The sequence below is a fragment of the Brassica napus genome, chromosome A3, assembly GCF_020379485.1.
Source record: "Brassica napus cultivar Da-Ae chromosome A3, Da-Ae, whole genome shotgun sequence".
NCBI lineage: Eukaryota > Viridiplantae > Streptophyta > Magnoliopsida > Brassicales > Brassicaceae > Brassica > Brassica napus.
Window position 1 is genome coordinate 23,952,841 of NC_063436.1, and position 13,684 is coordinate 23,966,524.

The 13,684-nt window shown below is 32.4% G+C and overlaps 2 protein-coding genes across 3 annotated transcripts; one reads left to right on the top strand and one right to left on the bottom strand.

Annotated features, from left to right (window-relative positions):
- Positions 1 to 5,039: 5,039 nt before the first annotated feature.
- LOC106442526 (9-cis-epoxycarotenoid dioxygenase NCED2, chloroplastic) lies at positions 5,040 to 10,601 on the top strand. The gene has a single exon (XM_048776849.1). The coding sequence runs from the start codon at positions 6,894 to 6,896 to the stop codon at positions 8,643 to 8,645; it is 1,752 nt and encodes a 583-aa protein (XP_048632806.1). The 5' UTR covers positions 5,040 to 6,893; the 3' UTR covers positions 8,646 to 10,601.
- A 231-nt stretch (positions 10,602 to 10,832) lies between these two features.
- On the bottom strand, positions 10,833 to 13,462 carry LOC106440184 (glycolate oxidase 3). Of its 2 annotated transcripts, none has more exons than XM_013881783.3 (12): positions 13,303 to 13,462; positions 12,944 to 13,095; positions 12,734 to 12,858; positions 12,585 to 12,631; positions 12,385 to 12,462; positions 12,183 to 12,307; positions 12,034 to 12,100; positions 11,886 to 11,948; positions 11,709 to 11,778; positions 11,520 to 11,620; positions 11,331 to 11,435; positions 10,833 to 11,174 (listed from the first exon to the last, which is right to left on the bottom strand). In XM_013881783.3, exons 2-12 carry the CDS (start codon positions 13,078 to 13,080, stop codon positions 10,986 to 10,988), a joined length of 1,107 nt encoding a protein of 368 aa, XP_013737237.2. In that variant the 5' UTR covers positions 13,081 to 13,095; positions 13,303 to 13,462; the 3' UTR covers positions 10,833 to 10,985. The 2 variants fall into 2 exon arrangements, with proteins under 2 accessions (XP_013737237.2, XP_013737238.2); XM_013881784.3 differs by having other exon boundaries at positions 13,292 to 13,428.
- Positions 13,463 to 13,684: the final 222 nt, after the last annotated feature.

Consider the following 13,684-nt stretch of genomic DNA (forward strand, 5'->3'; position numbering starts at 1 on the left):
TTTTCTTTTTTGACGAGGTCGGTGGATATTTCAAGCCATCAATTCTCAAGTGTCTTTCGTCTTTGTTGAATATATATGTGATCTTTGTTTTTGTACAAATATGTTATACTCTTAATGGTCTAAAGAGTGTATTTCATTTGTGGAATTTGAAAGGGTAGACAATTTTATCTTTGGATAGAAAAAAATTTTTGGCCCTTGAGGTAAAATTTTACGAACTCCCATTTTAGAAGCAAAAAGAAATGATGCGATGCAATGCTAAAAAAAAAAATTATGCAATGCTGTTTTCTTAAGAAAATACTAAAACTATTTAAAAAAAAAAAATAAGTTGGCTAACAAATTTATTTTCTGTGACCAAAAAGTCGTTGGTTCAAAACGTTGGAAAGATAATCAGAAATTATGGTTTCAAAAATTGTGTTATCTATTTCAATGGTTGTAATGGCTGTCTCTTGTTAATCAACAATGAACTCATACTCTCTCTCTTTTTTTTATTATAAATGTTATTTAAAGTTTTTACACACAAATTAAAAATATGATTAAAAAATGTACCCCTATTTACATTATTTTGTTTGATTTTGTAAATTTAAAGTAAAGATAAAATTAGAAAAATATTTAATATTCTTTTTGAAAATGTAAAATGAAAACAAAAATTTTAAAGCTAAAACGATACTTAATATGAAATTGAGAAAGTATATTTCAACGATTGGCTTTTGTTAATCCACACTGAAATGATATATTTCAATGAACTGATCTTTTAGATCGAAAACTTAGAGCATCAACATCGCAGTTTCTAGCGTGGAAATGCTTAAAAAAGTAATGATGGTGGCTCCAGCAAACAGATAAAATCGGTCACAGAAATAGCCAAAGAAGGATCGGTGTTTTGCTGTTTCTGGTACTGTTTGCGGGTCCCACTGACACGTGGCGTCGCACAATTAGTTACCTTTTTAATTTTTTTTTTTAATCAGTGAAATTTTTTTTAGAAAACCTAAAAAAAACTATTAGCAATCAAAAGGACTTACTTTCTAGGACAATGGTCTTTGAATTTGTGCCAGTGTGAATGAGTTTGCCACTGATGTAACAGAATGGTCATGATCAAAGGTTGATAATGGCTAGGATAGTCAAACCATAACAAGCACATATTTATTATGGGATTTGCTTATATCTTACCTGCCTTAATTCTATTATTAACCACTCTCCAATTTGTTTTTGATCTTACCAATCAAAATGCTTTCTACTCATCTTTATCTCAATAGGTAGATAATAAAGTCTAAAAATTGACAGGTTAAAATAACCTTATTTCTCTTGGCCTAACTAAATTCATTATTTAATTCATATAACTTACCACCTCAACGTTTTTAAAATACTTGTTTATTTAAGATTTAGGACACGTATTAACAACATTGGATCTATCATCTAGCTAGCAGCATTCATAAACTTTGTACGACTAGCTAGCAATTATCTTGTTTCTGCCTACTTTGACTCACTTTTGTTGCATTTATCTAGTCAAAATCTGATGATGCTCTAGAGTTTTATGACATAATGCAAGGTTTTCACTAAGACTTAGAGACGACATTCATGAATGTAGATTAGTTCTATATTTTCACTTATTTAAGAAAAGCAACATAGTATATTAGCAAATATGAATGCATGATCGTCTCATCACATGAAAAATATTAGAGTAAACGTTAGAAAAATAAATATTAAAAATACCATAAAATGAGAACTTGCAAGAATAACCAATTTAGGCATAATTTTCAAAAATGACTATCACTCTTAATTTTTTTAGGTCTAGAAAATCACTTTATACATACAGATTTATCAGTTTTGACCTATATAAGTGAGCAAGTTTGAATTAAAATAAATGTTTTTTTAAATAATAAACGACAATGTTGATTAAAATAACAAGATGATGAGCTTCCTTATTTTTCCTAATCGTGAATTTTTTTGAAAACCTATATTTTTATAAGATTTTTGGTTTGATGGTAATGATATACTAGAAAGTCCTATGAATATGTTTTTATGTTTTGCTAAATAATTCCTACTAGATCTTGACCCGCGCGACCACGTGAATATTTAATTTGTGTTCATATTTAGTGATATATTTGTTAATGTAGTCATATTTGTAAATGTAAATGATATATTTGTACTGAATTTTATATTTTAGCATTTTAGAGTAAAATGTATCACCGATATTGGGTATTATATATAAAAAATATAACATTTATATAATTAGATCCATGTCTAAGATATATATCAAACAAATTTTTTAAATAAAAAATACGAAAATAGATAATTGTGAATTAGCATGCTATTTATAAAGGATATGTTAGCTATAATATTTGTAAGTAAATAAAATGATTGTTAAACTTCTATCAAATTTGGAACATATGAAAATTTAGATTTAAATTTGTAAGAAAATAAAATGAAAATATAAATTTGATGTAACTGATAAGAAATTATAAATGGGCATAATTTTGTGTACATTTAAACCATGACTTTGCGGATGTTTGCTTTTACTTTTGTAAATAATGTTTTTTGCCTAAGGTGATAGTATATATGTTAAAAATTTACATGTGTTAAATAATTATTTAATAACATTTATAAGCATGATAATTTTATATTTTATATTTTTTTAAATTTTATTTTGTCTTGTAAACCGTCAATGGTATTACCACTATTTTTAGAATATGATCCGTGCATCTGTACAATTGTTTTGTTTTGTTTTTTTTGTTGTGGATCAAAATTTTACGATAATGTCTAATAAATTATTTTATATACATGGTAAATTGGTAAATAATTATAATGATGCATGTAATATATTTGTATTGGTAAGAAGAAGAATTTTTTTTAAAAAAAATGAAGAGTAATGTGAATTGTGGAAGAGAATGAGACAAACTATAAGTTATATTTTTACATAGATATTTTGTGTATATTATTGATATTCATTATTGTTTATAATGTTAATATGAAACAGATAAGTTAAAATATTTATATTGATTGATTGTGAATTTAATTTAGGAAATGTTTTATTAATTTTGAAAAAGACATGGAAAACACATAAGTAAGAGTAATTATTACTTCATTAATTTTAGAAAAGACAAAATTACTTAAAAATAGGTTCATTTAATTATTTCAATGGCATTAGGTTGTAAATATTGTGCAAAATTAAAGGTTAATCTTAATTTATATTTCTCTTTTAATAGATTAGATATATATGTTGGCTAGTCATTTGCAAAAACAACATTCGTAAATAAGTTTGACCACTAACTGTTTTGTGTTCTTCCGTTTAAATAGCATGTTATGTTAGTTGATGAAAGCTCTTTTTGTTTTAGATGATATCACGCTATATATTAATTAATTACGTGCAAGAAAAATAGATTTATTTATATTTTTGCTACAATGTGTTTTTTTCACAAACTTTTGCAAATTAGCATCTCTAATACAGCCACCTACCTAAATAAATGTATAAAAATAAACAAATGTCTGAAAATATGTAAAAGTTTAATAGAAAACCAAATAATATGATAGGAAATTCAAAATATCTAAAGAACTAGTCCTAAATTTTGAAACATTTAACAGCATAGTGAAATGTGACATTAATTGAAACAAATTGACATTAATTCTGTAAGAAAAATGGATTTCTAGAATTACAATATTTCCTTTTCTAATTTTTCTGATCTAAATTTATTTTTAAAGTTAAAAGCATGATTGCTTTATAAATTAGCTTTATAAATAAAAATAGTTGTCTACAGTATAGAGCTATTGCCAATCAACCCTTAAATATAAATTAGTGTCAGGTATATAATTAATGCTAAGTTTTGGTCCTAGGCTACACATATATTAATATCAATTACCAAATTGGGTTTTCATCGAGTCTGGTTTGATGGTACAACTACAATCCGTAAGTCTCATCATCTTCATGTGTGTAGAATGTGAACACACACTGTACATCAAATTTTGACCTCTTTTTCTCCAGATGCGCTCGAAGACTCTGTAATCGTATGACATCATTAATTAATGTTTTAAAAATCGCTAGGCGGTGGCTAAGCATTTTATAGATGATTGTTGTTTAGGCTGGTGCGTAACTGATTTTTTAAACGTTTAGACCATTTTTTAATAAATCAGTTTGAAAAAAATCGTTTCGTTCATATCCGATTTGCCGCCTAGGCGAACGCCTAGGCATCGTTTAGTCCGATTTTTAAAACCCTGTTATTAATATACTTAATTTCTAGAAAATTTAGAAGCTTTATCTAGTGAACAAAAGAGCAGGGTAAGCCGTTTTATAATGTGGGGATATAGTTTACCGAATTTTGGTGGATAAATGTGCCAAACATCAATTATAACTTGCTCTGTTTTGTAGTAACATATTTTGCTTGTTTGGATGGGATGATACAAATTTTGTATTTTGTATAAAATAGATAACCTTTTAAATAAGGAGCAAATAAGTTATTTTTATACAATAAATACAAATAATATTAAATATCTAAATAATAATAATTACATTAATATAGATGCTCATGTAATTTTAACTGGAGACCAACTAACAATAAATAAACACATCCGATGCAAAACTGTTAATTATGTTTTTTTTTAAATTATGTTTATTACTCCTTATGTAACCAAATTAAATAACTTGTTTTAATTAGTTTGATGACTACACGTGTGGCTTTAGTGATAAATCACGTGGTATCTTTGTCCATGCATAAGTGGACTTTCTTCTAGTTCACTATTCGAGAGATTTAATTTACGTTTCACTAAAAATAAGTCAGTTTTATTTATAACATTTTTTTCGTATTCTTGAAATGTATGTTGAACCTATATCTTCTCATATTCTATAATGCTATTTTTTCGAAATGCAAATGCCCTGTATTTTTCAAAAAATATATATTTTCGTAATACATTTGCATTACGAAAAATACGAAATGCCCCTGTATTTTCCAAAATAATATTCTTTCTAATACTATAAAAATACATTTTTCTTAGCGAGAAAATTGATCTACAGACTACATGAATAAGAAAAGATCAGAAGAACGAAGAGAGTAGAATGGGAACGTCTTCTAGAGGGTGAGTATTATAGGTTTTTTGAAAAAGGATTTAGTGGATGTTGGCTGGATATTAAAAAAAAAAACAAGTACATGCACCATATTATCGGATTGTGCAAAACTGAAATTTGTTTAGTCGTCAATACAAGCAGAAACTACTAAATTCCTTCGATGTTTTGAAAATTATTTTGTTACATATGTTAAATCGGAAGAAACTATTCAACTAGGATTTTGATGTGATTTACATTAAAATGATAAATTTATTATTATTCAAACGTGAGTTTAAAAAATATTTTAAAATTTAATGTTATTGACTTTGTTATTTAATAAAATATTATAAAATTTATTATTATTTAATAAAATTTAAACTGTAGATTTTAGAGCTTTTAAGCATTTGTAGTGTTTAAGAATAATTTCTTGATTATTAAAATACAAATTAAAACCTCGTAATTTAAGATAAGATTTTAAAATAGTTTAACAAAAACCAAACCAAATTCTCAAACTCATTTATGAACAAAATTTCAAAATAATTTAACAAAAATCAAAACCAAATTAGAGTTTTTGAATGAAGCCAAAATCGTTTATGAACAAAATTTAGAGGGGTGTATTCAATATAATATTTGAGTTGATTTGATTTTTAATGAATTTTTAGATGATTTTAATAAGTTACAGAGATTTAGGTGATTTTTGTTAAAGTACTCTATAATATAAACTAAATCATGGGATTTGAGTTTTAATTTTTTTACTAAATTTTAATTTTTTTTACTAAGAAACTCAATCCAAACACTCTAAAGTCATCTGAAAACTTCAAAATTCCAAAATTAAAACTATTTTCAATAACAGTGGATTTTAAAAGTATTATATGAAATGTTAAGTTAAATAACAGTGAATTTTAAATGAGTTTTTAAAATTTATGTTTGAATAACAGTGAATTTGTCATTTTAATTAATACAAATCACCTAAAACTCTCAGTTGAATACACCCCCTTATTTTTTCATTACTACTACTAATGTATAACAAGTAACAACACTATTGTTAAAATGCCTTAATGGTTTTTTGGTTCTATTTATAGTGGCTGAGTTATTTAGTTATAATTTCTAATATAATACATATTTTTACCGTATCAACAAGTTGGTTTAATGTATTCATTGGCACATGTGAAGGATATCTGGAAACTAAGAGAGTATTTAAACTAAAATTTTAAATCAATCTATAGGTTTATTATTATTAAATATATAAGACAAAAATAATTTAGTAAGAGATATGCAATATGTTTAGCAATCAAAAGTTTTATAGAAAAATCTCTTAATACCTTACTTAATTTCTTTTGGGCAACAACACTTTATACCACGAGCAGTAATTTACTGTTTTTAAATTTTCAAATATTTTTAATTTATTTTTTGATGTTATTTAATAAATAAAGAAATTCGACACAATGCAATAAATTTTTGAAGAAAAAATATTTTTTTCTTTTTTCAAAAAAAAAAAAAAAAATCTTTTCTTAATATGATATCAAAAAGATTTGTTTCCTAATAAGAAAATTTGTCTTAATGACTTCCCGCTTTTAACCATAATGCATCAAAATTATTTAGTATTAATTTGTTTTCTATGGGTTTTCATGTAATACAAGGCTGGTTTATATCATTTTCTAACTGTACTTATAAATACATCAAAATTATTTAGTATTTACTATTACTCTCTGTCTCTATCTCTTACCCAACTCTATATATAGTTTCTCTTTCTTGGTTTTTCTTATCATCGAACTTTCTTTTCATCTCCTCTCTCTATTCTCTCGCCCTCTCGCTCTCAGTCTTCAGACCAGAAACAAAGATACAGTCAGTGTCTCAAAATACCATGGTTTCTCTGCTTACAATGTCGATGAGTGGTGCTCAAACATGGCCTCAGGCCCATACTGATTTAGGCTTTGGGCCCATCAAAAGACAGCCGAAGATTAAATGCACGGTGCATATCGACGTAACGGAATTACCCTTGAAACGGCCTTCATTCACACCCAGAACCACCGCGACGCCACCGCGGCATAATCCTCTCCGGCTAAACATTTTCCAGAAAGCGGCGGCGATTGCGATCGATGCGGCTGAGCGCGTTTTAATCTCACGTGAGCAAGATACTCCTCTTCCCAAAACCGCTGATCCACGTATTCAAATCGCCGGGAATTATTTTCCGGTACCGGAGTTTCCCGTCCGAGAGTGTCTCGACGTTGAAGGAACAATCCCTGACTGCATTGACGGAGTTTATGTCCGTAACGGCGCAAATCCGATGTTCGAGCCTATCGCTGGGCATCATTTATTCGACGGAGACGGAATGGTTCACGCCGTTAAAATAACTAACGGTTCAGCAAGCTACGCATGCCGGTTTACTAAAACCGAGAGATTGATTCAAGAAAAACGATTGGGTCGACCGGTTTTTCCGAAAGCAATCGGCGAGCTTCACGGCCACTCGGGAATCGCACGTCTGATGCTTTTTTACGCACGTGGGCTTTGCGGTCTCGTCAACAATCAAAACGGCGTCGGAGTAGCAAACGCCGGTTTGGTTTACTTCAATAACCGGCTTTTAGCAATGTCAGAAGACGATTTACCGTACCAACTAAAAATAACTCAAACCGGCGATCTCCAAACCGTTGGGCGTTACGATTTCGACGGCCAGCTAAAATCATCGATGATCGCCCACCCGAAACTCGACCCGGTTACAAAGGAGCTCCACGCGCTAAGCTACGACGTCGTTAAGAAGCCTTACCTGAAATACTTCAGATTCTCGCCGGACGGCGTCAAATCACCGGAGCTGGAGATCCCGCTCGAGACTCCGACGATGATTCACGATTTCGCTATAACGGAGAATTTCGTGGTGATTCCGGATCAGCAAGTCGTGTTTAAGCTAGGGGAGATGATCGCCGGAAACTCTCCGGTGATTTTCGACGGCGAAAAGGTTTCGCGATTGGGGATAATGCCGAAAGACGCGACGGAGGCTTCCGAGATAATCTGGGTGAATTCGCCGGAGACATTCTGTTTCCATCTCTGGAACGCGTGGGAATCGCCGGAGACGGAGGAAGTGGTGGTGATCGGGTCGTGTATGTCGCCGGCGGATTCTATCTTCAACGAGAGAGACGAGAGCTTGAGAAGCGTCTTGACAGAGATCAGGATAAACCTCAGGACGCGTGAAGCCACGCGACGCGCGTTGCTGGACGACGATGTGAATTTAGAAATCGGTATGGTTAACCGGAACCGGTTAGGTAGAAAAACCCGGTTCGCATTTCTGGCTATCGCTGATCCTTGGCCAAAAGTTTCCGGTTTCGCTAAGGTTGATCTTTTCACCGGAGAAATCGAAAAGTACATTTACGGCGGCGAGAAGTACGGTGGAGAACCGTTTTTCTTGCCCAGTGGCTCCTTTGACGGTAACGGAGGAGAAAATGAAGATGACGGCTATATATTCTCTCACGTTCACGACGAAGAGAAAGAGACGTCCGAACTTCAGATTATTAACGCCGTTAATTTAAAGCTTGAAGCTACGATTAAACTACCGTCTAGAGTACCGTACGGGTTTCATGGTACATTTGTGGATTCAAGTGAACTCGTGGATCAATCATTATAATTATTGTACTTGTTAATGATTTTAAAAAGTAGATGATATAGGTTAAGATTCTAACAATTTGTACCAGTTTTATAACGAATGGTTAGATTGTGGATTGCCTTTTGTCTGGACGTGATACAATTCAAAATAAACATATATATGAAACAAGAATGAAAAACCAGCTGCATGCATTTTCATCATACAAACATTGGTTGCATGTGATGCGATTGATGCTAATATGCGATATGGCAATTACTCTGCGAATATGCAATTCGGTGGCTTTTAAAACTTAACGTTGTTATAACTAATATGTTCTTTTAACGACAGAGATGTCACAAATTCTGCAACTTATATATGATATATACATGTCACAGTTAACTTATGTTAAGTAATTGTATATAAGAACTAAATCCCGTTTTCAAATTATAATAAAGAACAAACCGAACAGAATAGCAGTGAGTTGCTAGATAATGGAGTGCCGTGTTTGGTGATATAAATTTAATCCATTTACATAAGAATTTCTTTATCTTATATTATGTAATATAAACTCCGAATATTTATATGATTCCTGAGTAGGATCATTTGCGTTCATGTTCATGCATGCGTTGACTCTTGTATGAATAGGAATATAAAAACTTAGCTTTATCACTATAAAAGATGACTAGCGCAATGACGAAACAGTAGAAATGACGATCTTAAAAATCAAATGCAGATTTCTCGTACGTATATATATATGCATAAAACACCCGAAACCAGCAAAAGAGCTGTTGAAATAATCCATAGATTTTGAACATTATATATGATGGGCAAGAAATTCGTGGTATTAAGCGAATCCACCTATGAATCATGTATAGATAGTTGGTATTATACAGTCAATATGTTGTAAAAGCGTGTAAGTGTAAACTCGGTATGTATGTACGTATATATATATGTCTAGATATACGGATGCAAACGGTGGGATTGTCAGATGAATGTATGATGGTGATGTCATGGACCTCATGTTGTTTACAAACGTTGCATGGTTAATGCAACCACGTTGTAACATTTTTCGTTTTCATCCAAATTATTTGGACCAAATTAAATTGTTGTTATCTCTTTGATGGTCGTCATCCAAAACAAATAGTCGAAGGTCAACCATATATTAAGTTCATCAGTTCTGTTCCGTTCCATATATATATACAAATTAGAAACGTCTGGAAACTGTTATTGAAGCAAAAATAATGATAACTGTTCTAATTTATACAGATATATCAAAGTTTATAATCATTTGAATTTGATATCGGTGAATGGCTAGGCTGGATAGTATAGCCGAGCCAGAAAAAATGATACTACAGTAGTGAAAATAATCTAACCATGTTTGAAGTAACTATCTCGGTCCTGTACTCTGTAGTCTCCTCGGGTCGGAGACTAGCTAGATTATTATATGTAAGAATATCTAGCGGGATGGGATCAATCATCAATGTTAGGCTAGTCCAGAGTTGAAGTGTCTAACGAAAAAAAAAGAAAAGCAAACCAAATATCAATCCGATTAAATTGATTTTGTACCCTTCGCTCAATGAGAAAATGGATCAGATTCTGTAGGATCAAACCTATGGGACTTAAGAATGATGGAAGGCTGCAGAATGCTCGTGCTAACGCTTCCATACGACACAAATTACATGAATGTAGGGATTTTTGTTTGGCAGCACATAATGTATAGGAAGTGTGCTTAAATAAAATGGAAAAAACTTGTCGTGGCCTCAACTTGTATATATAGTTCTCTACTAAAATCTTACTAAACTTCTCTGGGTCTTCTTCAGTCATGGTGACTGTTTTGAGTCTTCTTTACCAAAACTTTACAAGTCAAAAAGCCCAACGAGAATTTCTCCTAAATCACAGAATGTTAACCCGTTTGACAAAACTTTATTCGATTCAAAAACGTTTTTACAATGAATGCAGCTCTATTCAAAAATCTACTAGGCTAACCACTAAAGATTACATGTGCAAAGATCATTAATTAACCCGTTTGACAAGCAAACCAAACGGTCATTGCTTTCTCGTATCCCTTCCCATTGTTTGAATCGTTGAGATTCTATTAGGAATCAGCTTATCTATCAGGTGTTGAGAGTCACCCTTTTCTACTACCAGACAACTGAGAGAAGCTTGTCCCAAACAAAAGTTAGGCGCAAAAAGAAACAATAGTTCTGCTTTGAGTATGCTACTGAATAATGAGAATCAAAAAGAATTCACTCAATTCAGTCATTTTTTTCTTCACTCAAATGTAAGTTTTCGATTATAAAAGTTGGATGTGGAAACACATTATTGGGTCATAAACTCAAACAACCATCTCTCTTTTCATTGTCTTTGTGAATAAGATTCCCCTTATAGCTTGGCCGGGAAGTAATGAGGAAAGTCCCAATCGGTCTTGATGTGGTTCCGACTAATTTCTCTCAGGGAACGGCAGCCACTAAGTGCCATTGTCAGCTCAAACTCGTCTCTTAGCATTTGCAGCATCTTCCTCACTCCCGCCTCTCCGTCCGCTGCAAGCGAGAACAAGCTCGGCCTTCCAACCTAATCGAACAAGTAATAATTATTTCAAAAAGTAGGCATATGCTATATAGCAAATGGAATGTGAAAAAGATTGGGACACAATGTGAAGAAGTAGTAAAAAGGATAAAACAGAGGAAACTACAAGAGCTAAAAGAGTGTGTGATGAAATGAACTTACAAAGACACCTGAAGCTCCAAGAGCCAATGCTTTAAAGACATCAGTTCCACGGCGAACTCCACCGTCAAGAAACACCGGTAACCGACCCTCCACCGCTTTAACCACCTGCCATTTTGAAATTTTCTCAGTCAAATCATATTCAAATATTCATAAAACAAGAATGAAAAAAAAAAGAAGCTAAAGGCTAACCTCTTCAAGAGCCATTATAGTTGCAGGGACATAATCAAGCTGACGAGCTCCATGGTTAGAAACTATAATCCCTGCAGCTCCATACTCAACCGCGATTCTTGCTGCCAAATTTTCAAATTGATCAAAAGGAATGTTCCTAACTTTATGAGATTTTTTAAAAGTAAAAAAAGGTTTGATGTCGAGTGTTACCATCCTCAGCTGTAATAACACCCTTGACAAGAATTGGCAAGCTTGTGATAGATTGTAGCCACTTTATATCCTATAAGGAGAAGAAAAAAAAACAGAGAAAAGAAGCAAGAAACTATTATGTTTCTTGATATACAAAATAGTTATCAACTGAAAAAAACTTGTTTACATATTTCAAACCTTCCAGCTAAGTGACTGATCAACTTGACCCGCAACATATGAAGCTAGCCCTGAGTCATTGGTCTGCCATTATCAACAGAAACAAAAAGATATCTAAGTATTAACCTTTTGGGTCCCAAATGTATTTTCATCATTTGTAGCCACTGACCTTGTCTATTTTCCCAAGATCCAACCCTTCGAAGTTCTTCAACGTCAGACCTCTAGGAAGCGCAAATCTGCAATGATAATATCCATTAAGACAAGCAAAAGATCTCACAAATTGGTCTATATATATGATGGTGGAGAAAGTTTCATCACCTGTTTTTGATGTCGGATTCTCTGCGTCCAAGCCTAGGGGTATCAACGGTAAGAGCAATCGCTTTGAAACCAGCTTCTTCAGCTCGTTTCACAAGCTGCCTAACCACGTTTCTATCCTTATAGACCTGAATCAACAATAGCCTAAATCAAGCCAAAACAGATAGAAAGTAACAAGTACATGAAAGGTCTTGTGCATATTTACATAGAGTTGGAAAAAGCGAATCCCAGGTCCTGTGGAAGCAACTTCCTCAACACTACACGTAGCCCATGAAGATAATGTCTGAAAAAAATATCAAAACAACACTTCCCACAGTTGGAAACAAAAGCAGAGAGCCTTTCAAGAAAAACTATCAAAGGACACAAAAAATGAATATCTTATAAGGAGGAGATATAATCAAAAACCATGATTGTTCCAGCAGCAGAAGTAGCTCTAGCAGTTGCTAGCTCGCCTGCAAGGACAATAAGACATTTCATTTTTACATAAAATTTATTCTTAAGACAAAACATACATCTCTTTCTTGACAAGACATAGCTCTAATAAAAGGACATACCATCAGGGTGAGCCATTTTCTGCATAGCAGTGGGAGCAACCATGATCGGCATAGATATGTTAAACCCTAAAACAGTTGTGCTCACATCAATCTTGCTTACATCGATCAGAATCCTAGGCCTAAACCTGTTTTTTTAATAATCAATACACGACCAAACCAATTAATATACTTTAAAAACAAATAAAAAAATAAAAAATTAAGACTCCTTACAGAATCCTGGAGAAGGCGTTACGATTCTCCTGAAGTGTCCACTGATCCTCTGCACCAGATGCGTAGTAATCATAAACCATCTTTGGTAGTTTCTCCTTTGCGATCTTCTCGTATTCCATCACGTTCGTTATCTCCATTTTTTTTATAAATTTCTGCGTGGAATTAAAACATCTCTTTCATGTTTTCATCATCAAAAAATCAATTTCAAGAATTTACAACAAGAACGAGGGCTAAGTCAACTATAACAGTACAGTAAGCGATCATATAAATCAAACCAAGAAAAAATCTGATACATATTCTAAAATCAGAAGATCTTTCATAAACAAATCATAAACAAGATAAGCTTACTGAGAGTTCACCGAGAGAGAGAGAGGGCGGCTTGGTGTTCTTGAGAAGGAGGGTGGCGAAGAAAACTATATGAAGAATAAAATAAAAAATATAAATGTGGATTGAATATTCCTGATATAGATCTCATTAGTCACAAAATTAGGTACGTCTCTGTTTTCATTTAGTACTATTATTATAAAGTGAGACAGCTAAGTTTCTATTTAATAGTCATCTTTTTCAGTGTATGCAGCTAAGTTTCTGCAATCCTATTAGATTCTACTACTGTACAGTGTCAGTTCATGCATGAACGCAAATATTCCTACAGTTAACGACAAAGATCTCATATGGGGTATGATCTCACCCCACATAACCACCTCAAGATTGACACCGGTTAACGGTATAAGACAACTTATA